Source organism: Solanum stenotomum, chromosome 8, assembly GCF_019186545.1.
Source record: "Solanum stenotomum isolate F172 chromosome 8, ASM1918654v1, whole genome shotgun sequence".
NCBI classification, from domain to species: domain Eukaryota; kingdom Viridiplantae; phylum Streptophyta; class Magnoliopsida; order Solanales; family Solanaceae; genus Solanum; species Solanum stenotomum.
In genome coordinates, this window is record NC_064289.1 from 13,548,774 (window position 1) to 13,565,132 (window position 16,359).

The following is a 16,359-nucleotide window of genomic DNA, read 5'->3' on the forward strand; positions in this document are numbered from 1 at the left end:
GTTGAAACCTCAAATAAGTAAGCAACAAAACCAAATTTTCAGCATAGAGTGCAAATAAAACGATAGTCAAGATATATTTCAACACAGATATCAAGCCAAGAAATCAATCATGAGTTATTTGACCCCTTCATTTTCCTCACATGGGTCAAAATTATATATAAATACAATCTACATTATCAAACCAAGAGTTTTGGCTTGCTTATAAGCTCAAGGATATCACACGATTAATACATATCAAGGATGAAATCCATGCCAAAAAACACATCCAAGCTTTACCCCAAGATTAATTAAGATGAAAAAATTGCAAAATAAAGTTTCAGGACGAAAGATGTGATGCTGATCCAGTAATCCTCACTTCAAACAAGTTGGAAGTGTGAGTCCATGACAAGCGAAAGCCAAAATAACATAAACTATCACAAGGAGGAGGAATATCAGTGCCACCCTGCAAAAATCAAACATCATTATAAAGAACGATGACAAAATTAAATAATGAAATAGGAAAAGAAAAACTTGAAGCTGGCAACTCCTTCAATGTAAACAACCATCAAGAACAAAATTAAAAATATCCTGAGAGAATCAGTACAGTATAAAACTATGAAATCTTCTGTAAACGTAGGGATCTGTTGTTAGAATTGCTTCACAAAATTCACACTGTTTAGGAGCAGGCAGATAAAAGATCGTGAAACACATTATAAGGAAAAGGAATAACCAGATCAAGAAATCCATGAGGAAGCTTCATACTGGTCTCAATCATTTCATGGACTTCCCAAAGATGTAAAATTTGGATTATTATTTATTCACATTTTAAAATTTCTCTCTAAATTGATCCTGGAAGATACACTGTCCGTTTTGTCAAACCATTTTAGGTAGGATAGAGCCCAGCTAGTTTCAGTAATGTCAGATAACTTACAACTATAAGGGATCTTCACACGTAACAATCTAACTGTTCGAATCAGAGTTTAATCTTACCCAATAAAAGAAATCTAATAATTATATAATTCATCCAACTATTGAAAGAACAACCCCCCTCCCCCACCAAGGAAAAATGAAACAAAGAAATAGCATTTGTCCAAGTAATGGAAGCAACATACGTGAGTTTGACATTTCTCCACCATACAGTGCTTCTGAAACGGCGAGCCTGCTTTCTGAAGCGGAAAGTATTCTCTTGCATATTAGCTGTTTTATCGACCAGCAATTCCAAGCGATCACCTCTCTCTAGAACTTTATCAATATTCTCAACCATGACAGTGCGCACCTGTTACATGGCACATACATCCAAAATTTTCTTAGCTAATGTCAAAATATAATGGCTGGAAAATATGATTTGCTGCAATTCCTAGTTTATAAGATTTGACAACTGAAACTGCAAATATTGTTTTTATCACCGTTACTCATCAAAACAATAAGAGCTTTATTACAGGAACATATAAATGACTATTGATGGTCTCAAGGGAAGCATGTTGCATCAAACACCACAAATTATTAAGCCTAATAACTCATTACAATATGCTTGTTGATGAGATAATTATGATGCATTGAAAGGTGCAAGCCTCATCAGATTGAGAAAATGTGGATTTTGCATGAGCCAACATCTAGAACATAAGCTCCCTAAGGCCTAAAACAACATTGGTAACTGACCTGACTCATTTCACCCTTTAGCCTGTTTATTCTGTCTGCATTTGGATCACTAGAGTAGTATTCCATTTGCTGGCTAAGCACCCTTGAAAATTCATCATTCATACCATAAGCTTGCGCAGACAGAACTGCTCGGCCATAGGTCCTCACAAATCTTTGGTGAATTTCTTCAAGAAATGCGAAAGGGATTCTCCCTGCAAAGGAATTTAGTTTAGTAAAATATCCACAATATATGACAATCTTCCAAGGCAACATATCAAAAATGAAAATGAAATTTGTGGTGTTACTAAAGAGCTAAACCACTATCTAAATTCGAACTAAATTAAAAGGAGAAGTCTGTGTACAACTACAAATCTTCTTCTCTTTTGGGAACAACTAACCAAAGTATATTTACACAATGTACTAGGAGATACAAAACCAAGGAAAAGATGCCAAGGTAAAATATATTAAAGAAGGATATAGAATAGATATCCCTAAGACAGAATAAAAATATAAATATATATCAAGAAGATCAGAATTACCAATGCTGCAGGATATTATCCAATGATATTGTGAAATGAACCTGTAACTAAAGACTATAAGGCTGCTTAAAAGACAACACTTCACAATATTCTGTTCCTCTGATTTATAAAATGGCTTTAAGCCCAAGGATTAATCACTGAGAGGAGTCCTTGTGGGTTTAGTATATCCATTCACCAACTCACTGAAGTATAGTTATCTTCACACCAACCTACCCTAACCCCACTTGTGAGATTACACTAGTTATGTTGTTTTTGTTTAGATATAACTAGTTTTAGTCGAGTATCCATCAGAAACAGTCTCTCTGCCTTCAGGGTAAGGTTGCATACACATCACTCTCCCCAGACCCATGTCGTTGCTGTTGTTTATATATATCTATATTTGAGTCGAGGCTATCGAAAACAGTTTTTCTACCTTCAGAATAAGGTCGTATACACACCAGTCACCACCCTCCCAGCCCCACTTGTCAGATTACACTGGCTATGATGTTGTTGTTTAGATATATCTAGATTAATTGTAAAGACACATAACATAAAAGATGAATCAACATAAACATGAATTTAAACACATTCTAACGACATAACGGCATTATACAAAAGGGTAATTGCTTACTTCCAGCACTATCATCCGCCATACAGAGTACGGTAAGGCCATCAGTGCGTTTAACATGGAAAATATACCGATCCTGTGAGTACGAAGCATTGGAATCATTATTCCCCGGGATTTTCTCCAAAATCTGCCTCGCGATCGTACTCGCGTTCGTTGACGTCCCGCTCTGCTCCGCCAACACCACCGATCCCCTCGCTACCAGCGCATACAGTATCGTCATCTCTCTTCCTCTGCACCTTTCTTCCTCTGTATATACATACAAAATTAAAAATATGTATGATTATGATTATGCATATCATAATTTCAAATTCTAGATCCGTCTCTATGTTTGTATAAACATATTTATATCAAAATTTATATATATACCCGTAAATTTCAAATTCTAGATCCGCCTCAATAATATAAATTTAGAGCTAAGTTTGAAAAAAATCGAATCGTTACAGTAGAGCGTTTACCCTTTTTTTCTTTTTTGAGGAAGAAGGCGATGAACAGATAGGCGTTTGATTGACCCACGCTGTACCCTTTCCAAGCTGTCAACTAACTTTAATGCCACCAATCATGGTTTGTTATTTGAATTTAAATTAGGCAAGCATGTGTTTGGATGACATTTGTTAAGATTTTTATTTGTTTCGTGTTGACTTGACATATCTTAAAATGATAATTTTATTATATTTTAAAAAATAATTATAGTTGATAGAAATTAATTCAAAATGGAAAAATCACCCCCACATATAATTTGTTGGGTTTGTGTTTGTGAGCTTGCAACGTAAAATTTTAGTGAAATAGGCAAGAATTTCATCTACGGTAAAATATCACTAAATTAATGTAAGTGGAATCATGAAATATTATTATTTTATAGAAATATTATTTTATCGATAAATTGATATTTATCAATTTAAAGAATATTTTGAGATTCAATGAATGTTAATTCTGATTACATCAAATTCATTGTATTTTACTAATTTATGTATCATATTTATTGAATTCACATTAAAAAAAAGTTTATACATAATGTACAATGAATATGTCAAAATCATTGTATCTTGCTAAATTATGTATCATATTTATTGAATTCATATAAAAAAAATCAGTATACGTAAAGTACAATGTATGTGTATGATCCATTGTAATATATTATTTTGTTAAATGATTTGTTGTAATATAAATTCAATAATTCAATGATTCATAGTAAAAGTAATGTACATAATGTACATTATGTACATTATTTCTTAATAATCAAATATTATTCATTGTATCTTTAGTACAAACACTTTAATGTATGATGGTGAGACAATAAATTATATACGCAATATAGAAAATTTTGAAAACCATATCCAAAAATTGCTTCTCATTTAAAAGATGTCACAAAATCAACAATGACGGATCAAAAACATAAAGCATTATGTGAGTACAAAGAGATCATTCCACATGCTCTCAAAAGAATTTGTAGTCATGGATTAATGAAAAGTTTTCATTTAAAAGCTAGTCAAGGTACAATACCAAACACACTCAAACGATCATCTGAATTTTATGGTGCACTTCAAAAAGACATCGTCAGAACTTTTGAATGCGATAAGAAAAGTTAGAATTGAGCTTCAACTAGATTTAAATTTTAAGAAAAAACAATACACAATAGAATCATATTTCATTAAATTGTCTTGGATATATTTGTACTTTTAAGAAATTATTAATTTATAATATTAATGAGACCATATATTTATATAGGTTTTCTGAAAATATATTATCTTATCGGAATAGTTGATTTTTTCACTGGCCCAAGTCGTGATTGGAGAAAATATTATTTATCACGACCTGAGCCTACATCCTAGACGTGACCGGCACTCGAGAACCATTGCTGGTCCTGAGCCTACATCATGGCTGACTATAAGCGGAAGACTAACTCAAGCATACATAAGCATCAAATTGACAGAAACGTTTAAAACAATTTACTGAATCTTAAAACTGAACTGAATATACTGAATATGAAACATAAGTTTTAAATAAAACATTTGAAACTGAAAGACTCTACAAAACTGTTTATCGATGAAGCCTCTATTATACAAAGATGAGTCACATAAGACTGGAGTCCTCCGCAAGCAAAGAGACCCCATTCGAAAGTTGACGAACAGATAAAGTGATCTCAACAGACTCTTGTTGAGGATCCTAATAACTTGTATCTGCATCATTAAAAGATGCAGGTCGAATGACATCAGTACATTGAATGTACGAGTATGTAATATAGCTGAATAACAAATAACGAAAAGAAAGGACTGGAATAGATAACAATGTACTCAAGCTGAATGTAAAGAAATAAATTAGTTAAAATCATTTAAAGTTTTACAAAATACTTTCTCATCTTTGAACTCAACATAATAAGTTATATATAAAAATACACTTTAACTCTATTTGGGAGATTCTCGAATCGACAACCATCACTATGAGTTACATGATGAAACAACGTCTCGCCCACCCTGTCAGAACTGTCCTATACCTTGTCGGGATATAGGACACCTCAACTTACTAGATCCACTAAGATATGCTTAAAAAACAATATGTAATCATCTAAAAAATATGACCCTTTACCCATGTTGGCATACATGGTTTATGAGGACTTTGAGTTGTCTGAACTCGTCCCCATATCGGTGCTCAATACTACTCCCAATAATATATACTAATCCTCATATGTTTAAAAACATAACTCTTCCTCTAGTTTTAGATAATTGCTCAAACTACCATCTTAAAAGAAGTAACTGCTCTTGAAATATCTTTTGAACTCATAACTCATTTAGGAATCTCAGTTCTTTTATCAATGTAAAAATTGATACATCTGGGAATACATAGCCCCCTCATACTCTTACTCAATTCATACTTGAAAACTCTTTCTCAAAAATATATCAAAATCATACTTTAATATGATCATTGATGACTCGGGAAGTCATACTGCATAAACATTGATAGTATATCTAGATATCATACTGCTCGTACATTCATGGCATACTCAATTGTCATACTAATCATGGTTTAGAAACTCTTTTCCCAAAACTCATCTTTACTTTCTCAAAACTCAGCTTAAGAACTCAAGTGTTGGCTTTAAAAGATTTTCAAAATTTATAACTCAAATCATAGGGTTCATGCTGAAATATAGACATGAACAAATCAAATCAAGGATCTCAATAAAAATATAGAGACTCAATAATTAGGAATATAATTTGTTTAAAAGAAACATGAACTCAAGAACTCAAAATCAATTTATCTCAAGAATACTCAAATCTAGGGAAAGAATCCTAGATTTTTCTTTTACTGATTTGAAAGTAGATGTAGGGCGTGAGGACAAACTAGTTCAACACTATGATAGCCTTACATACATGAAAGAACAAAGTTCTTGAACAATCTTGAAAAAGAACTTGGTTAGAAGACTTGAAACTCTAGCTTGAAAGAGAACGATTAAGAAAACCTTTATTGAGATTCTTGAATTACTTTCTTGAAATCTCTATGGCCAAGAATTATGGAGGAATTTGAGTTGAAAATAATGAAATTCTAGGAGAAAAACTTACCTTGAAGAAAAATCTTGAAAAAGATTGAAAGAATCTTGAATGGAGTCTTCTACTTTTATTTTTCCTTAGGGTTTTGCCCTAGGGTTTGAGAGAGAAGAGAATGATGAATTAAAAGATGAAAATCTAATTGTTTTGAGCCTTATATTAGTCCAAAATCCGTTTAGAGTTTTATTGGAGGTAAAAAGACAAAAAGTCCCTTTTTAATGTTTTTCCGTCGGCTAATTCGTCACTGCACTGTATCAGTTACTAAAATGGTCATAACTTTTTACTCAGAAATTGGATTGATGCGAAATTGGTGACGTTGGAAAGTAGATTCAAATACCTTTAATTTGATAGGTTATAGGCCACATAACTCTTATTCTCTAAGAGATATGGTCGTTTGAAGTTGATCCAAGTAGAATCTTACATCAAAACTTAATCGGTAAGGAAACTTTCAACTCAACTCTGTGTTAGGAGATTCTAGTTACCTTAATTAATATCCAAAATCAGTCCCAAACTAAAGAATTTACCTTTACACGTATTAGCAATTTAAGAATCACCCGATATAACCCTTCAAGTAAATGAAGAATGGTTCGAGTCTTAATTAACTTAGAAATTTTTGGGTGTTATATTATCTTAGAGAGATTATTAATTTATCGAGTATTTCATAGTTGCTTATTTTCTCCCACTTGTGTCAGAAAAATCTAACATATATCTTAATCTACTTTGAAGAATTCATTCTTTTTGTGTCATGGTAAATATTATCACAAAAAAATAGATGAACAATATGTTGGTGTATATGCATTTTAATATTAAAATATTAAGTGCATAAGTTTAGTGGTATAAGTTGACAAGAATGTGGTCATTATTTTGATGTAACTCTTATAACCATTATTGACACGATCTACCATTAATTCCACTCATTATTCTACCTCATTATACATTGTAACTTACGTAACATTTAAACCATTCATTTACCTACATTATATATATCCATATTATTGATCTTATTCAATACGAAGAAGAATTTCTCCCCTATAAACAGTGGTATTTCTTCCTTTATGAAGGGGATATCAAAAAAAGATGAGATGTGTGGAATAATATTGTAGTGTATAGTGAGGTAAGTGTAGTGAAAGAGAGAATTGAGACAAAGAAAATACTCTAAGTCTTCAACTATATTCACTATGGAAAAGATAATATTTATATGTTGAAGGAAGGTGTTCTTATATGAAGCTTTGGACTCTTCAACTAAATCCGGAATTGCTTAAGTTGTACGATGTTGTTGGGTTGTTGTATCTTGGAAGGACAAGTCAAGAGTATTATTGCTGGATCGGTGTAGATTATGCCGCAGTGGGCTTGAATCTCCTTAAAGAGAGCGAGATATCCGCGCCTCAGCTTAAAGAATTTGTTTATTCATTTTTGTCAGTTTGTTTTCAACTGTAATTTATTATGTTTGTGGTATATTAAACCAACACAATATTTATTTTTTTAATCATGAATCAATTGAGAGGAAAACTTAATCACGATTCATTGATGTAATGTATACAAATGCTTTTGTTGCAATATACTAAGCAAAACTCGTCGGTGGCTACCTAAAATTGACATCAACTTTCACTTAGACACCTCAATTAGGGCTTGTTCATTTTAAACACCTCATGTGGAATTTCATTAGGTCATTTTGACACTTTTTTAACAATCATTTAAATATTAAGATGTGTGTAACACACTTGCCGATGATATGTCAAAGTAGCGACTTAAATAAAAACATGTGACATATATACCAAAAATAATTGTTAAAAATATAAATTATGAACAAAAATCCATGTTTAAATCTATTTAGTTAATTACTTTTAATAAAAGCTACATTTCAATAAAGAAGAAAATAAAAAAAAATGCACCACTTCTTTTTTTTCTCCCCCGTTTTCACATCTTCTCCTCCTTTAACAAGCATGACCTTCTTATTAAAACATGTTGAAATGTGCCGACTTAGTAAAATGTAGGGATGACAATGGGGTGGTGGGGGTTGAGCTTAACCCGCATATTTTTTAATCTGCCTCGCCATGTCCCACATAATAACTTTTTTCATTTTCAATCCGCACCGCATAAATTTTTAAATATTTTATTTTTCTAGTTAAGTTTGATTCTAAAAATAAAATTCATAAAAATAAATTCACTTTTCATTAAGTTGTATTAATTTAATAGGATAGTGACTTAAAAATTTATTTTTAGAGGTCATTGGAAAACATGTAAGAAATTGTATATTCTTTATTGAACCATTTTGATTTACTATCTTGAATATTTTAGTAGCTTTATAAAAATTATCTTAATAAATAATGCTCTATCACTCTTGTTGACACCCAATTTTGGACATCCACAATATAAATTAATCATCGAGCTTTCTAAATTCTAAATTATTTGAAATAATTGACTTTATAAAATTCAAAATATTTTTCAAGTCATTTTAAGTAGTTTAGTCATTTTTATAAATGATAAAATAATAAATATGATATTTTATAAAATTATGTGTCTAATTAGTATATTTTATGAATGTTCAAAAATTGTCTCAAAAAAGATTTTAGTTTTATTTAAATATTTGGTTATTTAGTTTAATTAACTAATAGCTTATATTTTGAATTAATTAGTTTATTAAGGTAATTATTTTGTTTCGTTAAAATTAAGAAACTCATTAATTAATTTATATTAATTCATCTTATTTTGTCATTAGCCAAATCTCCTAAACTCATTTGTGATAAGCTAAATTTGGGCCCTATTTGTAAATTCCAACAACCCATCTCATTTTTTCCAATTCCCATTCCTCTCAGCCAGTCAAATTCTCAGCCTACCCATTTCCATTCTTTCAACCCAATTCAAATTAACCCCAAGCCCACCTTTTTTTTCCATTTCTCTTCCATTGCCAGCGCAATTCAGCAACCCCAATGTTAATTCCACGACTCGGCCCACTTTTCCATCCTCAGAAGAAGTCCAGAAGTGTCAACGCGCAACAGTCCGTGAACGACAAAGCAGCAGCAACACACGCAGAAGCCAAGCGACGCCTGAACGCGTTTCACCTCCCTTCACGCGAGGACGAACGATGGTGAGTTCACGGAAAAAGCACGGCTTCCAGCTCTAACATTCATATCGGTGACAGTATACGTCAAACTTTAATAATCTCATTCACAATTCCAAATGGACATAGACGGAAAGCAGAAGACAGCAGGTTCGTTGACTTCTTAATCCTGTGTCCCTCTCAAGTCGTACCATCAAAGCAGCAGAAAAGCAACGTGGAATCATCTTTGCACCTTGGGATTGAGCCGCGTGGCATAGCGAGGACGATCGAATCGATCCGGAGCATCCATCTTCCCTTTCCTCTTTCGGAATGGGGCGAAAGTTTCAGAAAAAATTGTCTTTCCGAAATTGTGAAAGAATTTTTCTAGTTTGAATTTGACTTCGTCCGTTCCCCCCAAAAGATTGGGAACCCTAGAAATCTCTTTTATATACTCTCTTCCTCTTTAGTATTAGGGGTTGGGGAACAAAGTCTAAGAAATATATACTCAGGCAAGAATACACATAAAGAATCACTAGCTATAAAAGATAAAAATATACTTTCTGCTCGCTGCTTGCAAAGCTCATCGGAATCCCGTTGTGGTAGTGAAGTCGTTGTTCCAAAGCTCACCTGGTCTCGGTTCTGCTGCTCCTTTGAAGGTAATACTCGTCCCGCTTCAAGCATCTTTTGCTCTTAATGTGTTGTTGCTCAATTCTTGAGTATGTGAAACTATTTACGTGTTAGAATTTAGAGTGTTTTTGACTCACCGTTGGCTGTAAATCAGTGAATAAAATTTATTTGTTAGTCCATGTTGTTGTTTGTTTTCGTTTTCTTGAAAGGTTTGGTGTTTCCTCCCTGTATTGAGTTCATTTATCCTTATTGGAATCTCTTTATCTCATTACTATCTCGATTGGCAAGCTGTAAAGTTGCGGTTTAGCCGTGAAGCTCGAACTCATCTCCTATAGGTCTGATGTATACGTTGTTTCCTACTCTTGTTACTTTCAACTAAACATCGTGTTTCATTGTTGGTTTTTCGTGTGTCGTTAGGGTCTTTTGTTTAAATAAAATAGAAGTATTGATCTTGTGCCTTTTCGTTAAATGATTGAGTTAAAGCTTGACCAGTGAGTTCTCGTATGCCTGCATATTTGAGGGTCTATTCATTTATATTCTCTTTACTTTGTTTTGGTTCCATTTTTTATGTGAGTTAGTTTCTATATTCCATGTATTGCGTGATGGTCCAATGAACCAAGTGATTGGGGTGGAGTTAATGCATCTTCTTATCACTAAGTTAAAAGGTAAGATTCAGTTTTCTTTCTTAAATTGTTATTAGATTTCAAGTGACTGGTCCATTTCTTTGTGTGTGACTTTAGCTAAGGGGTCAAGTATTTTGTCTTTGTTTCTACTGCTGTCCAGATCTTCTTAAATTCACATAGATGCTAGTAATTTACTCTAAATCATGTGTATTCCATTGTATGATTTTCAAACCTCCTTTCTTTGTTAAGGCTTGTGTTCTCTGGTTTGTTTCCTAGAAGTTTAAGTGCTTCTCATGTTAGTGTATAACATTTGAATTTCAATTTCTTTTGTGTGTTTTATCATGAATAGAAGTAGCAATTTGGATCAACTTAATAATATATTCTTTTTTAGGTGGAACATTTAAGTTATATTTTCCTTAATTTGCCGAAACAAAAGTCATTTGCAAAGATGTTGTATTTTTTGTCTTAAACTTATTCTTGCTTTATTCCAAGTTTATATTGGTGTGAAATTTGTTTATTTTCTTCTATGGAGCGAGTCCAGTAAGCATGCCAACATGACTTATTTATTTGTGTCATTTTTTTTATTTTTATTCTATGTCTTATTTCCTTGGCTAATACAATTATTTTTTGTGTATGTGAATCTGACTTGAGTCCTCACAGACTTCTCTATTCCCCTTGCATTCTGATTTGGACCGTAAAGGCCTAAATTTTCTCTTCTTACTCGAGTCAGCCTCATTATCGAGTCAGAAAAACTGGCGAACAGGTTACAGACAGTATAAGAGCTGGAAATTAAATTTTCAGGTTTCGGAAAGCTAAAAAATGGGTTGATATACCTGCTATATACACTGGTATACAATTGAAAAATACGGTATACAGGTTCAAAATACAGAAATATAGATTGAGAAGGGCGAAAATACAAAGTGCAAATAAAATACAGCCTTCGGAAGCCCTAAAACAGGTTGGATACGGCTCGTATACAGGGGTATACATAAAACGTATACGCAGATTTTCTAAAGGCAAATGGGCCCAAAAGCCTTAAGCCATTTTCAGTAGGCCTAGATGGCATGAAAATGGGCCAAAGCCTAATGAGACAAATCAGAAAAATTGAAGTGAGAGTAAATGGGCCAAAACCCATTATTTTGGCAACTTAAGACTTAGGACAGGTTCAAGATTTGGGAATTTGGGCAAAAGGCCCAAATTTGATATTTCTTTCCTTTGCTTTTTATTTGTTATGGACTAACACTTTTGGTTTAACTTAATTAATTTCCCGAAGATACTCATTTCTCTTTATATTCAAAAGTTAAAATATTTATTCTTTCTTATATATATAACTTATTTATTACTTAGCTCTATTTTATCATTAGTCTTATCAACACTTAAGTTACTTCCCTTTGGAATGATCCCCCTTTAGTTTATTTCCCCTTAAAATAATTAATTAGAAAAATAACAGTAATAAGTAAATAAAATAAAAAATGAGTTCTTTTACTTAGTTAAAATTTTAAAAATTAGTCAAAGTCATTTTTAGTCAAACCGCCGGTCAACCGCAAGTTAGCGGACATTCCGAGGGCCAAACACCTTCTCAGAATGTACATTGAACTCGAACCCTTTTTATTTCAATTGATTTTATCTGTTTAGATCTCTTGAAAACCTTAAGTTTTTCCTTCATTTTTACTAAAAAATAAAGTGGAGACTCCGTTTCTTTTTGGAAAATCGATTTCTCTTTAAACTATAAGTTTAGTCGATTTTTCGAAACAAGTCCATTTTTTTTTTTGAGTAAAACAACTCTTATAATATGTAAAAAGTTAAATTTAAGTTTGAACCAACATAAAATCATATATATCCGCAATCTGCCCCATTCCGCATTAGTTTATAAAACACCCACCTCAATCTACCCCGCATCCCACCCACGCCGCCCTGCCCCATTGTCATCCATATTAAAACGTGTTAAAATGTGCCGACTTAGTAAAACATGTTGAAATGACATCGTCAAGTCTTATTTGATGTGTTTAAAATAAATAAATTTTAGTTGAGATGTTTAAATGAAATTTGATGTCAATTTTATGCAGTCATCGATAAATTCTGTCGATATATATATATATATTTCTAAACAACGCATGAAATTTTGTTCTCATAAACAATAATTCAGACTAACCATATCAATATATTATTAATGAAAATCATACCAGATACATGCTTGTAGCATTATTGAAATATTTTTAAAAAAAGCATAACACCTTATTAATATAGATTTAGACTTACTAGAGTCTTCCCTAATATATCAATAAGTGATAATTTAGGGTGAATCATTTGCAATTTGAACTTTTCAAATTTCACACTCCAAAAGATTCATATCTCATTGAGGATGAAGCTTCAATTTCTAATTGATTCAAACGATGGTGTAAATTAGAACTAGTTTCATTTAACCAAGTTTCAAATATGAACACTTCATCTGGATTGAGCTGCTCAGTCGACTCCCACCAACCTTTTTGTCTTGTTTCTTCCATTTGTTCATAAGAATTTTTCTTAGCAATCGCAATGTCTTCTATGACATCAAGTTCTTCAAGCCTAGTTTTGAGTTGATTCACTTCATTTCTAGCAACATTCGCTTCTAGATTTGTACTTTCACCTAACTGCATATCAGGATTCTGAAAACGAGAAATAACTGCATCAACTGTAGGGTGAAAAAATGAATGAGGCTTACCAGTAGGGGAAATCATCATTATTCCAATGTCAGCATTGCATTCTGTAGCGAGTTTGCTAGATTTTTTGTACAAACCCTCACGACGCTTTGTAAATGTAGCAAACATGGAATCCTTATTTTCAATTTTTTTCATTGGTATCTTTTGACGTCCTTTAGTCTTTTTTCTCTCCATGCCTAAATGAAACATTTTTCAACAAATGATACTTATGAAAAGATGACATTGCACTTATTTATATACATCAATTTTCTTATTAAATGACATATAATTAATTCTTTAGTCAAACAACACAAATAAAAATAATATTTTCATCATACAGAAAATTAGGAAATTAATTCAATATTATACTGTAAATATATTTTGTATATTCACCACATTATTAAAATATAATTGTTTAATCAAATATTTCAATACACTCATGAAATTTATTAAGTTAAAGTTAGAAAATATGAATATGATTTTAAAAAGACAAAATAATACTCCATTTAAAAAAAAAAAAAAAACTTTTGTATGATAAGCAAAACAATATAGTAACAAAAATAAATCTGAAAGTTATCTATAATAGGAAATATCTTAATATTTTGCATAAATTAATCAATTTCAAATAGACAATAAAAAACAATTGATTATAATTAGAAATAACATAAATTGCAAATTAAAGTAATTTCAAATAGTAAACTTAAATTTATTTATATGCATTTACATTAAATAGACATTGACTTGAATAAGATTCACAGATTTAACTTTAATGGGAAATAAATTAATGATGCAATGATATAAAAGGAAATTATATAATGAAATATCATGTTGAAGTTAGCAAATATGAATACAATTAGCTGTAAAATAAATTACATACCAAATTTTTTTAGTTTTTCTTATAAGAAGCAAAATCAAAATCCTAATTTACTTTAGCAAAAACAAATCTAAAGCTTAACCATAATAGGAAATATATTAATGTTTTAACATAAATTGCAGTGCTACAAAATTTAATTTTTTAAGTAAAATCAAATATAAAAGGAAATTATATAATGAAATATCATGTTGAAGTTAACAAATATGAATACAATTAGCTGTAAAATAAATTACATACTAAAATTTTTTAGTTTTTATTTATAAGAAGCAAAATCAAAATCCTAATTTACTTTAGCAAAAACAAGTCTAAAGCTTAACCATGATAGGAAAATATATTAATGTTCTAACAGAAATTGCAGTGCTACAAAATTTAAAATTTTAAGTAAAATCAAATTATTAATATGCACAATATATAGCCATTGACTTAGGTAGGATTCAAAAATCTATTCTTAATGGGAAATAAATTAATGATGCAATAATATAAAAGGAAATTATTTAATGAAATATCTTGTTGAAGTTAACAAATACGAATACAATTAGCTGTAAAATAAATTGCATACCAAAATTCTTTAGTTTTTTTCTTTTATAAGAAGCAAAATCAAAATCCTAATTTACTTTAGCAAAAACAAATCCAAAGCTTAACCATAATAGGAAAATATATTAATGTTCTAACATAAATTGCAATGCTACAAAATTTTAAATTTTAAGTAAAATCAAATCATTCATATGCACAGTAAATAGCCATTGACTTAAGTAGGATCCAAAAATATAATCTTAATAGAAAAATATATTAATGACATACAACAATAAAGAAATATTTTTTTTACATATTAATATTAATCGAATATGAAACCATGTTAAATGTGCTGTCAAAAAAATTGTGAATATATATAATTAGAAGGGAATAAATAAAAATAAATTTATAATTTAAATTTTATGAATTTAGTAGTTATAACAGTATTAAACCTATTTATCTTTTTGAAGTGGTGAATTATTACCTGCAATTGTTATAGTTTTAGTTATTTTTACATGTATATAATCCGTGTAAAATAGGATTTTTTTAACATATATATAATACTCAACATCCATCTTTAGGAACAATATTTTTTTAAGAAAAATTATTAATTTTTTTTTAAAAAAAAATTGTGTTTGTATTATAGTGAACTCAGAGAACCTTCATCACCCATCACCCAAAATGACACATTACCCTATGTGTCTGCTTCTTGAGTCAGGCCTCGTGGTGGTGGAAGCATTTTATTACTTACAGAATGCTGCTTCGGAAAAGGTAATTTCTTTCCATTTAATTTCTCCATGTTCCGCTTGTGTTTGGTTTCAACATTATAGCTTAATTTTTCAGTGGAGGCTCAAGCTAATTAGTGTCTAAAGGAAAAAAAAAAAATTGGGGGGCATAACATTTATTTATTTAATTGTTTTATTATTGAAATCCAAAATTATTTCTTCTTTTTCAATGAAAAAACTTTATTTTTGTATGATCTTAAGCTATATATATATAACAAAATTGTTTTAGTTCTTGAGTTGATTAGGCTTGGATTATGTAACCTATTGTGAAGTCTGTTTAGCTTTCTAGATTAGGAGTATATTATAATATTTTTTATTATTGAGTTGTAATATAAAATTGCTCGAGAAGTTATTTAATTAACCTGAGGAAAAACTTTAAACAATAAAAAAAGGTTGTGGTTTTTAGCATATATCATCTAGCCTAGTGAGTATATTGATTGATTAGTAGAGTATTGCAATTAGTATTAAGATTTATAAAACTTTAAAATCTTGGACAAAATTTTAAAATACTTGATTTTGAAATGCAAATCAAATATTCAAAAAAATAGGATTTTGATTTTTTCTAAACTATATCAACTCCTAATTTAAAGGTCTATCTTAAACTTATCTTAAATATAAGAGATTATTTCTGTCATTTTTTCGTCTATGCAACAAATATCTCTAATTCCACACATACATTACTTTCATAATTTCAATGTGATTGATTTTAACTTGACACGAAGCTTAAGATGATTTTAAAAAAAAACAATTTGGATCTTACGATCTTAAACTAAAAATACGTAGAATATATCAAAATGTCTTTAAATTTTTTGGTCTTAAAACAATTTGGTTTTCTTTTTTGTTTAGTTGTTTGTTTGATGATTTCTTTGTTTTGGGGGGTGGGAGAGCTGGGTCCCGAGCCTCTCGGGGGATGGGGG

The 16,359-nt window shown here is 30.7% G+C and overlaps 2 protein-coding genes across 3 annotated transcripts; both read right to left on the reverse strand.

Moving 5' to 3' along the window:
• Window positions 1-49: 49 nt before the first annotated feature.
• On the reverse strand, window positions 50-3,338 carry LOC125872727 (vesicle-associated membrane protein 711-like). 2 transcript variants are annotated; one of them, XM_049553503.1, is made up of 5 exons: window positions 3,219-3,338; window positions 2,767-3,009; window positions 1,639-1,829; window positions 1,092-1,255; window positions 50-442 (listed from the first exon to the last, which is right to left on the reverse strand). In XM_049553503.1, the coding sequence occupies exons 2-5, from the start codon at window positions 2,981-2,983 to the stop codon at window positions 352-354; spliced, it is 663 nt and encodes a 220-aa protein (XP_049409460.1). In that variant the 5' UTR covers window positions 2,984-3,009; window positions 3,219-3,338; the 3' UTR covers window positions 50-351. The 2 variants fall into 2 exon arrangements, with proteins under 2 accessions (XP_049409460.1, XP_049409461.1); XM_049553504.1 differs by having other exon boundaries at window positions 3,130-3,249.
• Window positions 3,339-12,827: 9,489 nt separating this feature from the next.
• On the reverse strand, window positions 12,828-13,465 carry LOC125872733 (agamous-like MADS-box protein AGL29). The gene has a single exon (XM_049553509.1). The coding sequence runs from the start codon at window positions 13,463-13,465 to the stop codon at window positions 12,923-12,925; it is 543 nt and encodes a 180-aa protein (XP_049409466.1). The 3' UTR covers window positions 12,828-12,922.
• Window positions 13,466-16,359: the final 2,894 nt, after the last annotated feature.